We start from the raw sequence: 14,606 nt of genomic DNA, 5'->3' as shown, positions 1-14,606 counted from the left end.
TTCTGGTTGCGGCTGCCTTTTTATAACTAGGGAGATTTTTCTTGCTCTGCTCAGGGTAATGTCGAAATGCAATTTAGAGGGCCATTAGGACACAGCCTCTTCTAAGACACAGCCTGTCAGTTTTATGATTCAGGGGCTTCCCCGGGTAGGGGCGGGGGCTCACGGGTGCCCCCGGGTCTCCTCTGTTTCTGCAGGAAGGTCAGCGCTGCTGCGGGCTGGTGCCTGTAGCAAATGGTCCTGTGATGGGGATGGGGGAGCTGCGGCCACGCTGTTGGGATGGAGCCATCAGCCCCCTGAGCAGGACGGTGGCTTTTATTTGCCCCTGGCCACCAGATTTTTGGTGTAGGATCACAAAAAGAGGGCAAAGAGCTGGAGGGACCCTTACTGAGCCTAGGGGAATTTAAGCATCAGGATCCTGGCTTGCTGTCACAGATACCAACCCAAACCCTTTGTGTTGAGGAACATTTAATATTGATAGCATTATTTACCTGCACTGACCTTTAACAGCGATGCAATGCAAACATCTCTGCTGGGGCTGCCTACTTTTTCATGCTATGTGTGTGTGGGGAGCAGGGGATGACCCTCAGAAGGTCAGAAGAGGCCAGGACTGGTCCCACGGTTGTGTTTTGGCCGGAGGGCATCCCAAACCACCTGTGAACTCGGATAATTGCCGGCGCTCCAGGCTTATCCTTGCTCCAAATGTTCTGCTCCAATTCCTGCCACTGACCGGCTGCTTGTGCTTCTCTCCCCAGGCACCTGCCTGCACTGCCAGGGCAACACGGAGGGGAAGCACTGCGAGCTCTGCAAGGACGGCTTCTACCGAGGTGCCCGCGCCTGCCACCGCTGCCCGTGCTCCACCGTGGCATCGACCGGCACCTGCCGAATACGTAAGGCTTTGGGGTTGGGTCTCATTCCTCTGGCAAGGAGCACAGCTCTTCTCAAGGTGCTCCATTGCATCAGCCTAGGGTGTGGGTTATAGTCCGTGAGGATGGGATCGGGGCGTCCTGCTTGAGCAGCCCGAGGAGCCCGGTGAGGCTTGAGGCATTTTGCTGGTGCTTGCCTTGCCCTTGTGAGAGCGGGCGTGCAGCAGAGCTGTCGGGAGCCCTTTGCTGCTGGCTGCAGCTGTGGCAGAGGCAGATCAGTCACTGCACAGCTTCCTCTGAAGAGCCTGCAGAGTTTTGCAGAGAGAAACCACCATGCTTATGGCAGCAGGGAGATGTGCAGGAGGTGCCCAGCAGCACCGTGCAGCCATCCGTGCCTCCATGAGCCTGCTTTTGGACATCTGAGTGGGACTCAAACCTGATTTCCCCGTCTTCCCGCTCTATTTTGATAAAACCGAGAAAAGTCATAGCAGTAATGAACATATCTAAGACTTTTTTTTTGATATTTCCTTAATCAGTTTTGCAATCAAGCCTCCTCTGGCTTCATATAGGCCCCAAAGTTCCTGCAGATTGCTGACATCCCCAATACAGTTCCAGCTGCTTCCTGAAATTGGCTGCTGGAGATGGAAGCATTCAGGAGCAATCACCCGTTTGCTTAGCAACGTGCTGAGCATGCTCTGTGAGGCTGGTACCAGGCGTCAGAAACCCACAAAGCTTTTTTTTTTTCCCCCTAGACACAGAGGATGTAGCAGTTAAATTTTAAGCCAAAAATACACTTCTTAGAGATTAACACTCGGTGGCTGCTGATTTTTGTTGAAGTGGTTTACGGTCGGGCCCCACAGAACAAATCCCCCGGCGGGTGTTTCTCCGCGAGGGGCTGTGGCACATCCCTCTTTTGTTTGCTCTCCTCCTTAGGGCCTGGTGAAGCTGCCCCAACGTGCGACAAGTGCAAAGCTGGCTACACCGGCCCCAACTGCAACCAGTGCGACAGCGGCTACTACAACTCGGACAGCATCTGCGTCACGTGTCAGTGCAACGGCAACGTGGACCCGGCGCTGTCCCCCAGCATCTGCAAGCCGGAGAGCGGGGAGTGCATCGGCTGCCTGTACCACACCGCTGGCTTCCACTGCCAGGAGTGCGAGGACGGCTACGTGCGAGACCCCGAGGGCACCAACTGCACCAGGAAAGGTAACGGGCGCTCCTCAAAGCGCGGCCGAGGCTTGCCGTGCGCCTCAGATGGCTGAAGGCTGGGGAGGGCAGGCTGCTAATTATTCCTGCAGTGTTTTTGGAGCTGAGGAGGAAGCGGCTTTAAGGTCTTCCAAGGTAAACAGAGAACCCTGCGCCTCCGAAAGGGCTGGCTCAAGATGGTGCTCAGGGAAGACTTCCCCTAGGCAGTTTCCTGCGCCTCCGAAGCTCCATCCTCCGTTACCAGGAGCTGGGCATGGCCTACATTGAAACGAGCAGCAGCGATGCTCCTGCCATGCTGCTTGCCCCTGGCATTCTGCAAATACCTCGACAGACAGTTTCTTTCACAGGTCAGGACAGTTTGCTGGGGAGAAATCTGTTCGTGATTTCTTTAAATGTAGGTTTTCAGATTTCCATTGCATGATGTGTTGGATCTCTGAGTGCCCGCTGAATTGTCCAGATGGACGGGTCCATTCCCAGCACTGTCCACTTCCCTGCAAAGGGACCTCTTCATAATAACTTTTGCCACCTCTGATGCCGTGCCATGCAGAACAAGTTTAGATATTCTTCTTGTTACTTTCTACGCGGGGAAGCTGAAGCTGAGAGGTGAGACCCAGAGTGACACAGCACTTACAGGGAGCTGCTCTGGGGTCTTCCATCAGTTTTCAGTCCACATCCAAGACACTGCATGTAGCGGTGCAAGCTAGCTCTGGAACTTAGAGAGACTACTGCATAGTAAAACTCAGAGTAAAATGAGAGAAAATAATTCTTATGTTGCCACTTCAGTGGTTATTCGGAAGTTTTTCCACAGGGTGGATCTCCAGCTCCATGCATAGAGACGCTACCGGTGCTCTTACGCATTAGATAAGAGAGCCCAGAGTTCAGGAAAGTGTCTGGGCCCAAATTCATCCTTGTCACCAACAGAGATTTAATTCAGATCTTCCATTAGGAGCTAATGTGGTTTCCACTCCCATGCTGCTCTCAGGAGGTGCAATCACAGAGCCCTCTCTGCGGGGAGATGATCAATACAAAAAAGTTGAATGCTCATTAGCTGTAACTTCACAGTTACAGGCTGGAAGTGGCAGCTTTGCGTCGGGTCATCCATTATCTCCCTCTGCACAGCTCTGACTCTGTGCAAAGAACGACATGACCTTGCTCCATTAAAATCCATGTGGATGATTTTGCTTGTACACTTGCAGTTTGCACTCTTTGTTTTATTTTAGTGGCATCGTTACGGTCGGTTCCTGATGTGGGTAAAGACCTTCCCCTTCCCTTTCAAAGGGACTGGGACCTGTGTTCATCCAGCCTTCCTGTTTCCCTGACACCTGTTTTATTCTCTTTTTATTACGCAGTTAAGAAGGCTGACAGTGTCTTTCATTGTCTCAGAAAAGGTGCTTGTGCATTACCTAGTTTTAGGATGCGATTTTCATAAAGCACTAGCGCATTTGAGTGGCCCGGTTTCAAGTAACTTCTCGAGTGAAATTCTCTCCAGATAGGCAGAGTAAAATTGTCGGGTTCAGTGAAGCAGCCATGGTTGGTACGATGGGATGTTTTGGCCAGCCTGGGCAAACCTAAAACCAGCCTCCCGTTTCCACAGGGACCCCTCTCAAGTCTGACCATGGTTTTGATGCTTTCAAGGCTGATTGGGACAACATCCAACAAATGTTTGGGATGACCCAAGTGAGGAGTTTTGATTCCGAGGAGTGAGGCATCCCTGCCCCAAGGGTGAGACTGAGCAGGCAGCATCGTGGCACAGCCCAGCACCGTGCTGCCCCACACAGCACCGCTGCCTTGAGCAGCTCGCTCATGGCACGAGGCAGCAGCAGCTTTGCAGAGGCTGCAGTCGAACGGAGCAGCTGGATGCGGCGCTGCCAACAAAGCTGCCAAAGCAGCCCGTTGAGTGAGCAGCTGCTGCTCTCAAGGAGCGGGCTCAGGACATCTGGAGGGCTGGCACGGCCCTGGGGAGCGGAAACAGGCGCCCTTGGATCGGCCCAGAGCCGCGGCCGGCCGTCAGAGCGCGGCACTGTTTTACCCGTGATGTTACCGTCAGTGCCAGGAAATGTTTTCACCCCTGTCCCCCTCGCCAGCGCCTAGCTGATGCTGACTCACAAATGAAGCCCAAAAAAGTCCCGTTTCCTTGCTGGTGAATCAGCCATTGTGTCGGTTCTGTCTTTTTTCTAATTATAGCTGCTGGCCGGATTTGCCAAGAATTAAGTGTTGGTGAAGGAATTTGGAAAGGATGACTGAATTCCTCGTGCCCTTCTCCCAGAGCCGTGTCCTGGAGCCTCTTGCTCCTGTCACGTTGCTTCCTGCTGCTGCATTCTGCCCATTATCCCATAGAGAAATGCCTTCTGGCAGCCAGCATCCTTATCAACCTCACACAGCACCTGCAGGGAAGGGAGAAGCTGCCGCAGGGAGGGACTCAGAGCAGAAGGACGATGCCTCCTCCAGAGGAGTTTCTGGGAACCTGGCAGCCCAAATTTAACCCTTGGGAGCTCTCTCGAGGGCCCATGGCAGGAGATGTGCTCCATATTCACAGCTCCTGTTGCCACTGAGATGCAGCTTTGTGCACAGTTGGTCCTTCGGAAGTGAGTCCCCTCTTCAGGCATCATTTGTAGGCGTGCTTTGCAGGAGGGCTGGCTCCATGCCGCATGGCACCATCAGCGGGAACTCCTGCAGCTGCAAGTGGGTTTAAGATGATGCTGCATTTCTGACAGCAGAAGGAGGAATGAAGGAGATGGGAAAGAGAGTGCAGAGTCCTGTGGAACAGTAGGTATAGAGTATGTTTTGGTTGGTTGAAGTTTCAGTTTCTGGAAGGTTCTTTTTGCTGATTCAGCTGCCTTCTGGCCCTGGTTATGCCAGCTGGGGGATTCTGTGAAGTTTCTGTATGGCTTCATTCAAAAGCAGGACTGGGATTTTACATTCTACAGTGTAAATACTGAAACCTGGTGCAAAACACTGTGGCAGCGGAATACTGAGCTTCATTATTTTCACTTCTGACCTTCTCGTCCAGGTGAGGCAGAAAGAATCCCATACTGCTACCACAAATCCTACACGTAGTGTGCTGTGAGGGGTGCGTGCTCCTGGGCTCACAGCACCCTGCCAGCCTGGTTGCACAGCCCATGCAGACAGTGAGTGGAACTCTGCCGTCCTTAGACACAAAGTCCAAACTCCTGCTGAGCTCGGTGGAGCCCCGTTTTCATGTACTGAGTGTGAGCTGGACCAGGTGGCTTGCTATCACCACGAGCTCATGTATCTAACACTCAGTCTTGGCTAGTGCACATACTCACCCATGTTCGGGTAGTGAACAGCCAGCCACCACCAGATTGAATGGGGTCTCTGCAGTCAGCGAGCACTTAGCACACAGAATTATTTTAAAAATCCCTGGCCAACTTTGTTTGTGAGTTATTTTGAAAAAAAAAAAAATCCAGCTTTAACAGTGTGGACTTGATTGACATAAAAACCGTTCTATAAAGGCATGTGTTTGATTCCATCTTATCATGTTTTTATTGTTCACTTTGTCTTTTCTTTTGTTTTGTAGAAGCCACTCTTGGCCCAGAAGCAACAGAGTTTACAACTTCTGCTCCAAACGCTAGCAAGGCAACCTCATTCCCAACTGCAGTGATAAACAGCACATTGGCACCAACAACTATCCAGACTTTATTTCCTATAAGTTCCTCTGACAACAGCACCTCTGCTTTTGCAGATGTTTCTTGGACCCAGTTTAACATAATTATTTTGACAGTTATCATCATTGTTGTGGTCCTGCTAATGGGCTTTGTGGGTGCCGTCTACATGTACCGTGAGTATCAAAACAGAAAACTGAACGCTCCTTTTTGGACCATTGAACTCAAAGAGGACAACATCAGTTTTAGCAGCTACCACGACAGCATCCCCAACGCCGATGTTTCGGGGCTGCTGGAAGACGACGGGAATGAAGTGGCACCGAACGGACAGCTAACGCTGACGACTCCCATGCACAATTACAAGGCTTAGAAGAAGAAGCAATCCTGTTCTGAAGTTGGCTTGAAGAAGTTACAGGGCTTGTTGGAGGGGTGTCAGGATCCGTGCCGAGGCTCCATGCAGAGGAATTTGCTCTTCGGATACTCGTATGCTGGGCATGCTGTAGCTTGCAGGTGAACAGAAAAAAGGTGTAGTACATCCGATTTTTGGGTAATATGGTGAGTTGCGTTCGGTGTCTTGTTCTCCGTAAAGACCCACTGAGTTCACTGCTGTTAAAGACTTGATTATGCTGATCTTAAAATGTGTTATTTATGAAGAGGTGATGGGGTGGCAAAAGCCATACCCCGGGATTAATCAGAAGCTACTGTATTTCCAGCCAACCTAACACTTACGCCTGCATCCTTTAGCTTGAAAAGTAGCTTATGAATTAACAGTGGATTTTCAGGAAACAGACCTTTGTGAAGGCTTCATCTTAGTTCCTGATATGAATTTGTTTGAAAAGGAGGACAAAAAAAAAAGGGAAATGGTTGTTCACTGTACTACCAAGAGGCAAGTAGAGGAGTGAGTTGCACAACTGAACAAAAGTCACCATTGTCTGTTCCCACTAAGCTGGGAAACAGGAAAAAGTATCACAAAAATATTGGAGTTAGGGAGGAGAGTAAGCTTTTCCCTTTCTGAGTATTTATACAGGGTGATGATGCTATTAAAACATAGCAATCCGCTTTTTTTTCTAGAAGAAGTTAATGAACTTGTATAGTTTCCGTGCAAGGGAAGATGACAAGACATCTCAGGGTTGCTGTGTAAAAATAAAAGCTAGGCTTGATACCTTACCCTGATAGAAATGGCGTGTTCTGTATATAAAATGTAATATATCTTCTTGGAATTGTATTTGTAATTATTTGTAAAAAAGACAACCAACCAAAAAAACCCAACAACAAAACCATGGACCCCCTCCCCAGCCTCCCCTATTCCTCCGTCATATTTTATCATCTAGATTTTAATTGTACAGCAGTTAGTGGCATTGTTTGAAAAGAAAAACAAACCCTGAGGATTGTTTAAAATACTGTAAATTAGATGGCAATATTGTTGGAGCTGGGACTCTGGCAAACACCCCCCGCTTAAAGCTTTTCTTCTAGCGTGTCATCCAAGAACTTTCTTTTCTAGAGCAAATGTGAGTGCTCTCTACTTGCATCTGTCACATTTCCCTGTTCCTTTAGATATAAACAGCCAGCGACACCACGAGTAGGGCCTGACGGGTGTCCAGCAGTCCCATGTACCATTTTGTTACTGCTTTTAAATCTTTATACGAGCTGCAAATACACCGTCGTGGATGCATTGAGAGCCTGGTCTCAATGGCTGAGCTTTTCCTGTGCGGCTGCTCATCACGTCAGGATCTCGCTGCCATCCCTCCTGTGCCTACACGGTGCTGGGAAGGGCTGGGCGCAGCCTCGTGGCCTCTCTTGAAGGCAAAAATCTCCTGGATTTGGGTGGAAGTGGTTTTCAGCTGCAGAGCTCGCACGAGGTGATCTGCACTTCCAGCTGGCGGTGCATGGGTGCTTTCAGGAACGTCACGTAGCACAAGGCGGTGGGGAATCAGCTGCCAAAAAACCTATAGGGGACTATAGGTTTTAGAGATTCCCCTAATTTTTGGGGGGAGCAGCAGAAGGAGAACAGCAAACAGGCAGCACAGCACAGGGAGATCACTGCCACCCGTGGCGCCTGTGCCTCAGGGCCGGCACTGTGCCTGTGCCGGGGAGCCACCAGGTCAGCCCCCCAAAAACCAACCCCATTACACCGAAGCAGGGCGTGAAACTCCTATTTCACCAAACTCGTGGCCAGCCTCAGAAGGAAAGCTGCGTTGCTGTGCGTGTGGGTGCTTTGCAGGCGCTTGGTGCTGAGGAGGAATGAAGAAGTACCTGCTCAAGGTCAGCAGGAGCTGACTGACGCATCCTCAGAGCTGGGCAAGAGGGAATATTTCTCCGTGTGAGAAATGGTAGGAAGAATGGTGGTGATTATTTATTTCTGCATGGAGCCTTTTCTTGTTATTGGAGACTTTTTTGGGGGGTGTGGGGGGAATAGGCGCTTTAAATACGGGCACAAAGACGTCATTTCTGCCTCAGAAAGTTGCTGCCTGATTTAAAGATGAGGCAGAGCAAAGAAGGAAAGTAGCCGAGGATGGCCAAGGGAAATGGTGAGAGCACAACGAGGTATTGCTTACAGGCAAACATGGAAAAGCTCCTGCTGCCTGCTGGGGGCCTGGGTGAGGTCCTGTAGTTTTGGTGATAAATCGGGCTGAAGTCACTCAGAGCAATCCAACTTTTAGGTATAAAATGGGAGGAATGGAGGAGAAAATCTGCATATTGCTAATCCCCGAGTTACTCACCCAGCTTTTAAAGAGCAGAGTGGCGGCAAAAGAGAGGATTTCCCCAAAATCGGAATTGTTTGGCAGTGCTCGTTTTGTGATAGGCTTGCACTTGGTCACTTCATAGGGTGGGGAAAGGGAGTTTGGGAACTGTTAGCTTCTGGGGCTAATGCGAGCAGGCAAAGTGAAGGACAGGCTGTTCACTCCAACGTTTCCAAACCATTTTAGTAGGTGCCACAAAGCACCTCTTCACCTCAAAGCACCTCTTTGGTAAAGCTGTAGGCTGCTTTAGGATGTGGCACTGGGACACTGCTCGTCAAATGGCAGGATGAGTGAGCAGGAAAAAAGCTGCCGTCTCCAGCCAGCCAGACCTCCGGTTTAGGGGAACGACATTTGTAAGGGGAGATCGATGCCTCAGCAGGGAAGAACAAACAGCTTCGTGTCGACTTTGATCTGAGATCAGATCCTTGCTGCCTCGCAGTTGTGCAGCCAGCCCCTGGGCACGGCAGGGGCTGAGACATCTGGTGAATGGTGCTCGGGTGAAGCCGAGCTGGTTACATCTCCCGGCAGCTTGGGTTGGACTTCTAGGGCTGGCGTGGCAATACAGACACCCCGAGCTTTCATCTTTTACCTGGCTGTGGTGCTGTCTGGCTGCAGTGGCGTGGTGTTGTGGAAAAAGGCCCTTGAAGGGATGGTACAGGAGCTGTAGAGCGTAGAGAAGGTACGATGAGGTGGGTGTGGGTGGGAAGCCAGCTCTCCACACATGATCCTCGGGGCTGTGTGGTCCCTGTGGACCTGGTCTGGATGGGGTGAGTTCAGCTCCACAGTCAAATAACTAAAGGCAAGAGGATATAATGGAGTGGTTAAAGGGCAAAAAGCAATGATGTGTCAAAGGCATGAGGCAGCCTGGCTGGCTCACAACTTAGGAGAGCATTTGGTAAGCACAGAGTGCAACAGACATCTGAAAGTATGATTGGGTTAACGCGAGCAGATGATCTTAAATCTTCCAAACCACTGTAGCTAGAAATAACTGCATGGAGCACTAGCCCTGGGGAGCTGTCAGGAGCTGTCATCCCTTGGAATGATAATTCCCTTGGACCAGGCTGAGCAAACTTAGCGCGTTGGAAGCCATTTGTGAAAGTGGAGGGGATGTATTCAGCATCCTCCAGATATCCTGGGCCAGTTAACCGCTGCTGTTCAGCGCCTCTTTCCGAAATGTTACACGCTATGTAAATGTGGCAGAAAGTTCGCACAGTCTCCTTTAAATAAAAGATATAAGATTGGATCCTAAAAATATGTTTCTCTTTAAAGTGAAGTTTGAAAATGAGCTCCCCCAGGATTCTGCTCTTTGTGTGTCAGAGGGATGGAATAAAATAAGAAAAATATGGGCCTTAAAGTTGTACTTGCTCCCAACTGAAACCCATCAGTCTTACTATACATCCAAATAAGGCGTCTCCTAAGCATATGCTATGCTTACAAATGCATTTCTAAAATGAAAAAAGTGTATGATTTGAATATATGTCAGAATTTATACAGAAGAATGTTATTTAAAATGAATAAAAATAAATGTATATAATTTGTATCTATGCCACTTGGATTTCTGCATTTGTTTTTTGTTCATTAGAGTTCAGCAGGAGTCCTTCCATGGATAGCAGTCAGAGCTGGATTGAAACCTACGGGATTGAATCTGATCTCATCCCAGTAATGACATTCGTTCCGAGAGAATTATTCCTTCATTATACCTCTGTATGTGAGATGAGAACCGTGGCCTAAAAATGTTTTTTAACATCAGATATTCATTAGTACAGCTAACGCTGTGTCAGATAATCCCTCTAAAAAATGAACCCTATGATCTCTTGTGTCTGTTTGTTAACAATTCCAGCTTTCAGCTTTCATTAAAATGTTTGGTAGCCGGGCAGTCAACACGTATTTCCCCATTATTGTGTGTAATATTCACATAGACATATTTTGTCAGAGATCTATGCAGTCATTAAAAATGAAACTGATAGAGCAAAGCTAGAAGTTGGAAGAGGATATTATGTCATATATTTCTTCATGACCACAATGGATCTTCCAAAGACAATTGATGTTCTTCAGATGCTCTGAAATCCACAGCCGTGGATTTAGTTTTGAACATGGTTTTGGTAATGTCTGCAAAAGGAGCTATGAAAAACTTGCATTTCTTCCTCACTTTTCAATGTTAAGAAATTTTCTTATTAGATGCAGATATGAATGCTAAAGGCTAGCTTTGCCTGCTGAATGTTATATCTAACTCTGACTCCTATTAGGCAAAGAACTTGGAGGTAAGTGGGTGTTAATTAAGTGAGCACTTAAGAACTATGCATTCATTCAAATGCTTAACCGAGCCAGAGCTATAAAAGCAAGGGCCACACTGGTGAAATTTCAGGGAGTTTATTGAAACCTGATTTGCATTAGCAGAACATTTTGATTCTGCGTGACTTAGCTGAGGAGGAATTTTGTTCTGAACTGTAACAGGACTGAATATAACTGAATGCTGAGCTAAGTCCCCGGTGTTGGGACTTGAGAACAGGCCCCAGGCTCAGCTGATGGTGACATCTGTCCTCCTAGCGCCACTGTCAGGCTTCAGCCACAGTGCTCGGAGCAGCTGGCTGTCATAGTGCCCCCTTGGACTTTGTTGTCGACAAGATCCATACCCATACCATTGCACACTCCCTAAGTATTTTTTTCCTAGACTCCCTTTAGCACTTTGTTTCTGAAGCATTAAGGATCTCAGGCTGCTTTGTAAACTAAGAAAGCGCCATTCCAGCATGATTTGTTGATACAAGGATTTTCCATATTCTCTCCAAATGTATTGCTAACTATGATAGGGTTAAATAACATTAAGCAGATTACCAGGAGGCAAGTTGTTAACTGCTTCTAAACAACACATTTACCCTGCACGCCCCTCACAGCGCCTTAATGTTGCTGATTTTCAAACATTGGGCGGTGACCCAGGGAAGCTGGATATCTGTATGACTTTGTCCAACAGACAACCATTGCAGGAGGTGGTAACAAGGAGGTAGTAAAAGGAATCTGATTTCCTTTCAAAAGGTATGCTGGCACACGCACCACGGCTCTGCAGGCACAGAGGTGCTGCACCAGCACACAAGCACGGAATGGTTATTACTGTATTTGTGGCTGATGGATGCTGATCTCATTGCACGCATCAAATATGTGATACCTTACAATAACCAACAGCACACCGGTATCCTCCCAGTGAGCAGCCTGCACTCATTTTATGGAGGTCTGCTTTGTAAGCACAAGGAGCCACACTGCGGATGTGCTGCCCGGATCCCGCTGCCATATGGCAGAGCTGATTTTGCAAACGACTTCAGCTGGGCAGGAGGTGAGGGCGCTGCAACGGGGAGCCAGTCACCTGAGGTGACAAATGACAAATGTCTCTCGTGCTGTGGGGACGTTGAAGGGACTGAGCATCTCTTAGGGCCCTCAGAGCCCAAAATGCGAAGCATCAGGCACGTCCAACTGGAAAGGAGATGAGATTAAGAGCTTAGTGTGCTAAGCAGAGCCTGGCACCTCCTTGCTGTCTGGGGCACCGACAGCTGCTCCACCACACGCTTGTGCACATCAGATTGAGACAGGAGCAGGGCTGGGAAGCCCACCGTGACCACACGCATCCAGGGGGTGCAACCCACAGCGCCATGCCGGCTCCCACAGCCCCAGGGCATTTTTTAGGCTTACAACTTCTCTTTGTACTGAGGAGCCGTGGGCAGGTACACCAAGAAAATGAAGGTAACGGGGCACCGCGACAATTTGCAATTAACAAATCCATAAAATGGCCATGGCCCACGGCCACGTGTCGGCCTGTTTCATGGCCAGTGTAATAAATGAGTCCCAAATAGGATCGCAATCAAAGTTTTACAATTTATTAAACGAATAGAGGTAAGCAAACAGCGCTGGGTGCGCCAGGAGCCTCCGCTCCACCAAGACGCACACATGTTACATCAGGCGGCTGATTTTTATGCTTCTAGGCTAATACATATTAATTGCTACTTCTAGAAAAGGCAGGGTTATTATAATTGTTCCCGCGATCCAAAGGGTTCGGAGGGAGCTGCGTGAGGCACAGCCCCGTGAGGGGAGCCCGGGCTGCCCTCAGCAAAGATGGCGGCGGCTGCAGCCTCCATTCCCCTAGGAACGCTCCGCTGTGCCCTGAGTAAAGATGGCAGCCGAGCAGCTCTCGGCCTTGCTTTAAAAAAGATGGCGGCTCGCTGTCCCGGCTGCTTCCCTCACTCAAGATGGCGCTTGGCCTCTGCGGCCCGGCTGGCAGACTCCACAGCCCCCGCCCCGCTCTGCCCTCACCCAACATGGCGCCCTGCCCGCCCACCTCCAGCCGGCGCCCTCACCAAACATGGCGGCTCCCCTTTAGTTTCTACCGTGCCCTCCCTTGGCTCTCCTCCGCGGCGCCTTCAGCGGCTTCACCCCCTGCCGACACAAAGATGGCGGAAGCGGTTGCGGCCGTTTGAATTCCAGCGAAGCCGCCAAAGCGGCGCACAAAGGAGCCGCGGCTGCGGCCGGCGGCGCCATGGACTCGCTGCCGGGGACAGACCCGACGCTGCCGGTGGCGTTTGAGGACAGGTAGGCGGCTGGGACCCCCGGCGGGCTCCGGGCTGAGGCGCCGGGCCTGCTGCCCCCCCCCCCCCCCCCCCTCATTGCCCCCCACTCTCCCCCTTCTCCTCCCTATGGCGGGGGTCTGGGGGTCCCCCTTTTCTCGCCTCCCCTCAGCGATGTCCTCTCCCCTCGCAGCGCCTCCCAGCTGCCCGACATCTCCCGCGGGGACCCGCAGCTCGGCCCGGCCGGCAGCCGAGGTAAGGACGAGGGAAAAGCCCGGGGGGCGGCTTGGGACCGAGGGGGGGTCCCGGGGCACGGCGGGCACCGAGCCCCTGAGGCAGCCCCGGGGGGTTGGGGGTGTCCCCGCGGTGCCTTCCGCAGCCCCCGGTGTCACCGTCGGGGGTTTAAGGAGAAAATCGGTGCCTGAGGAGCGGCTTTGGGTGCTGTCTGCCGGGTGTCCTGCATCTTAACGAGAGCCCCGGGGTCAGCACCGCGCAGCTCGAGTCTGCGCCGGCCCTAATAAACCCCTTCCTGAGGGTAAAAAGGCAGAAAAGGGGTTTAAGTTGTGTGGCTTCTTGTTGGGGGGTCTCTTTAGTGTAAAAAGCCGCTGGCTGCTGCTGCCCAGCGAACTGTCTGTGGCCAGGTTACGGCCGTGAGCCTTGTGGGATGCTCGGCATCCCGTATTGAGAAGGCTTGGGCTGCCTCGCAAAGCTTTAATATTCCCATTTCATATCCTCAGGGAAACTGCCTGCTGTCTGTCATTAAGTTTTCCAGTTTTACTTCAGCTCTGTTTCATTAATTTGCTGTCCGAATGCCTGGGATAGATTCAACCCTTATGTTTCATCTCTTGCGTTAAAGAGCCCTTCCTATCCAGGTGGCTTCTGCTGAACAGAAGCTGTAATTCAATATATTTTTCTATTTGATGAGTATGTAATTATGTTCATTGTCCTTCAGGCTGGCAGACAATAGCTTGAAGCGCTTACTTTGAAATAAAATGGCTGAATGGTATTATTTTGAAACCTACTCTTTGTCAAGTTAGCCGTTCTTTGTTCTCTTCTGTAAATTTGAAGCATATGGTTTTGATTTCTCTGTATTCGTGCATGCATCCAGTGATGTAACTTGGCTGACTTCATTGTATAGAACAAGTAGTTAATAGAAACTGAGACAAACTTACCAGGAAGACCCGCTCACTAACAAAAGCAAGCAAATATCAGGGGCATAGTAGTGATGCAAGACAACATGACTGTGTTCTGCATGTGCTCTGGGAATGCTGTTTTGTGATATTAGTTGCAATGTCAAGATTTAAAAACAATTTCCTGATATTCTTTGGGATTTTCTAAAGACAGATCTACATGGTTGCATAAGAATTTTGGAGGTGTTTTAATGAAATATTTTAATTCTTGTGAGAGTCAGTCTGGGGCATCAACTTCTTGATATTTGAGGTGCCGTAAGTGCTATGTGTTGTATATAATCTCGTTCACAGGCACTTTAAATGGAAACAGTTACATAGCACTGTTAAATGCAGTTGTTGCAGAACACGTGTGCAGCAGAAGTTCAAGTACATATGCATTCAGAAGGCTTTACGTTTTAGAAATGGAGATGCTGCACACATCTCCTGTCCATTGTTT

General features: G+C 49.8%; 2 protein-coding genes across 2 annotated transcripts in view; both read left to right on the top strand.

Annotated features, from left to right (window-relative positions):
• MEGF9 (multiple EGF like domains 9) overlaps positions 1-10,000 on the top strand; it is a 42,098-nt gene extending 32,098 nt beyond the window's left edge. The window contains exons 4-6 of the mRNA XM_082775517.1: positions 753-887; positions 1,797-2,069; positions 5,608-10,000. Of these exons, the coding sequence (XP_082631643.1) occupies positions 753-887; positions 1,797-2,069; positions 5,608-6,062 (863 nt within the window). The 3' untranslated portion in view covers positions 6,063-10,000. The remainder of the gene's footprint in view (positions 1-752; positions 888-1,796; positions 2,070-5,607) is intronic.
• A 2,719-nt stretch (positions 10,001-12,719) lies between these two features.
• CDK5RAP2 (CDK5 regulatory subunit associated protein 2) overlaps positions 12,720-14,606 on the top strand; it is a 79,287-nt gene continuing 77,400 nt past the window's right edge. Inside the window, 6 exon segments of the mRNA XM_082775421.1 lie at positions 12,720-12,740; positions 12,742-12,786; positions 12,789-12,857; positions 12,859-12,935; positions 12,937-13,005; positions 13,174-13,235. Of these exon segments, the coding sequence (XP_082631547.1) occupies positions 12,735-12,740; positions 12,742-12,786; positions 12,789-12,857; positions 12,859-12,935; positions 12,937-13,005; positions 13,174-13,235 (328 nt within the window). The 5' untranslated portion in view covers positions 12,720-12,734.

The sequence above is a fragment of the Aythya marila genome (assembly GCF_965140915.1).
Source record: "Aythya marila genome assembly, chromosome: 19".
NCBI lineage: Eukaryota > Metazoa > Chordata > Aves > Anseriformes > Anatidae > Aythya > Aythya marila.
Note: the sequence above shows the minus strand (reverse complement) of the source record. Positions and strands in the feature narration are given on the sequence as shown.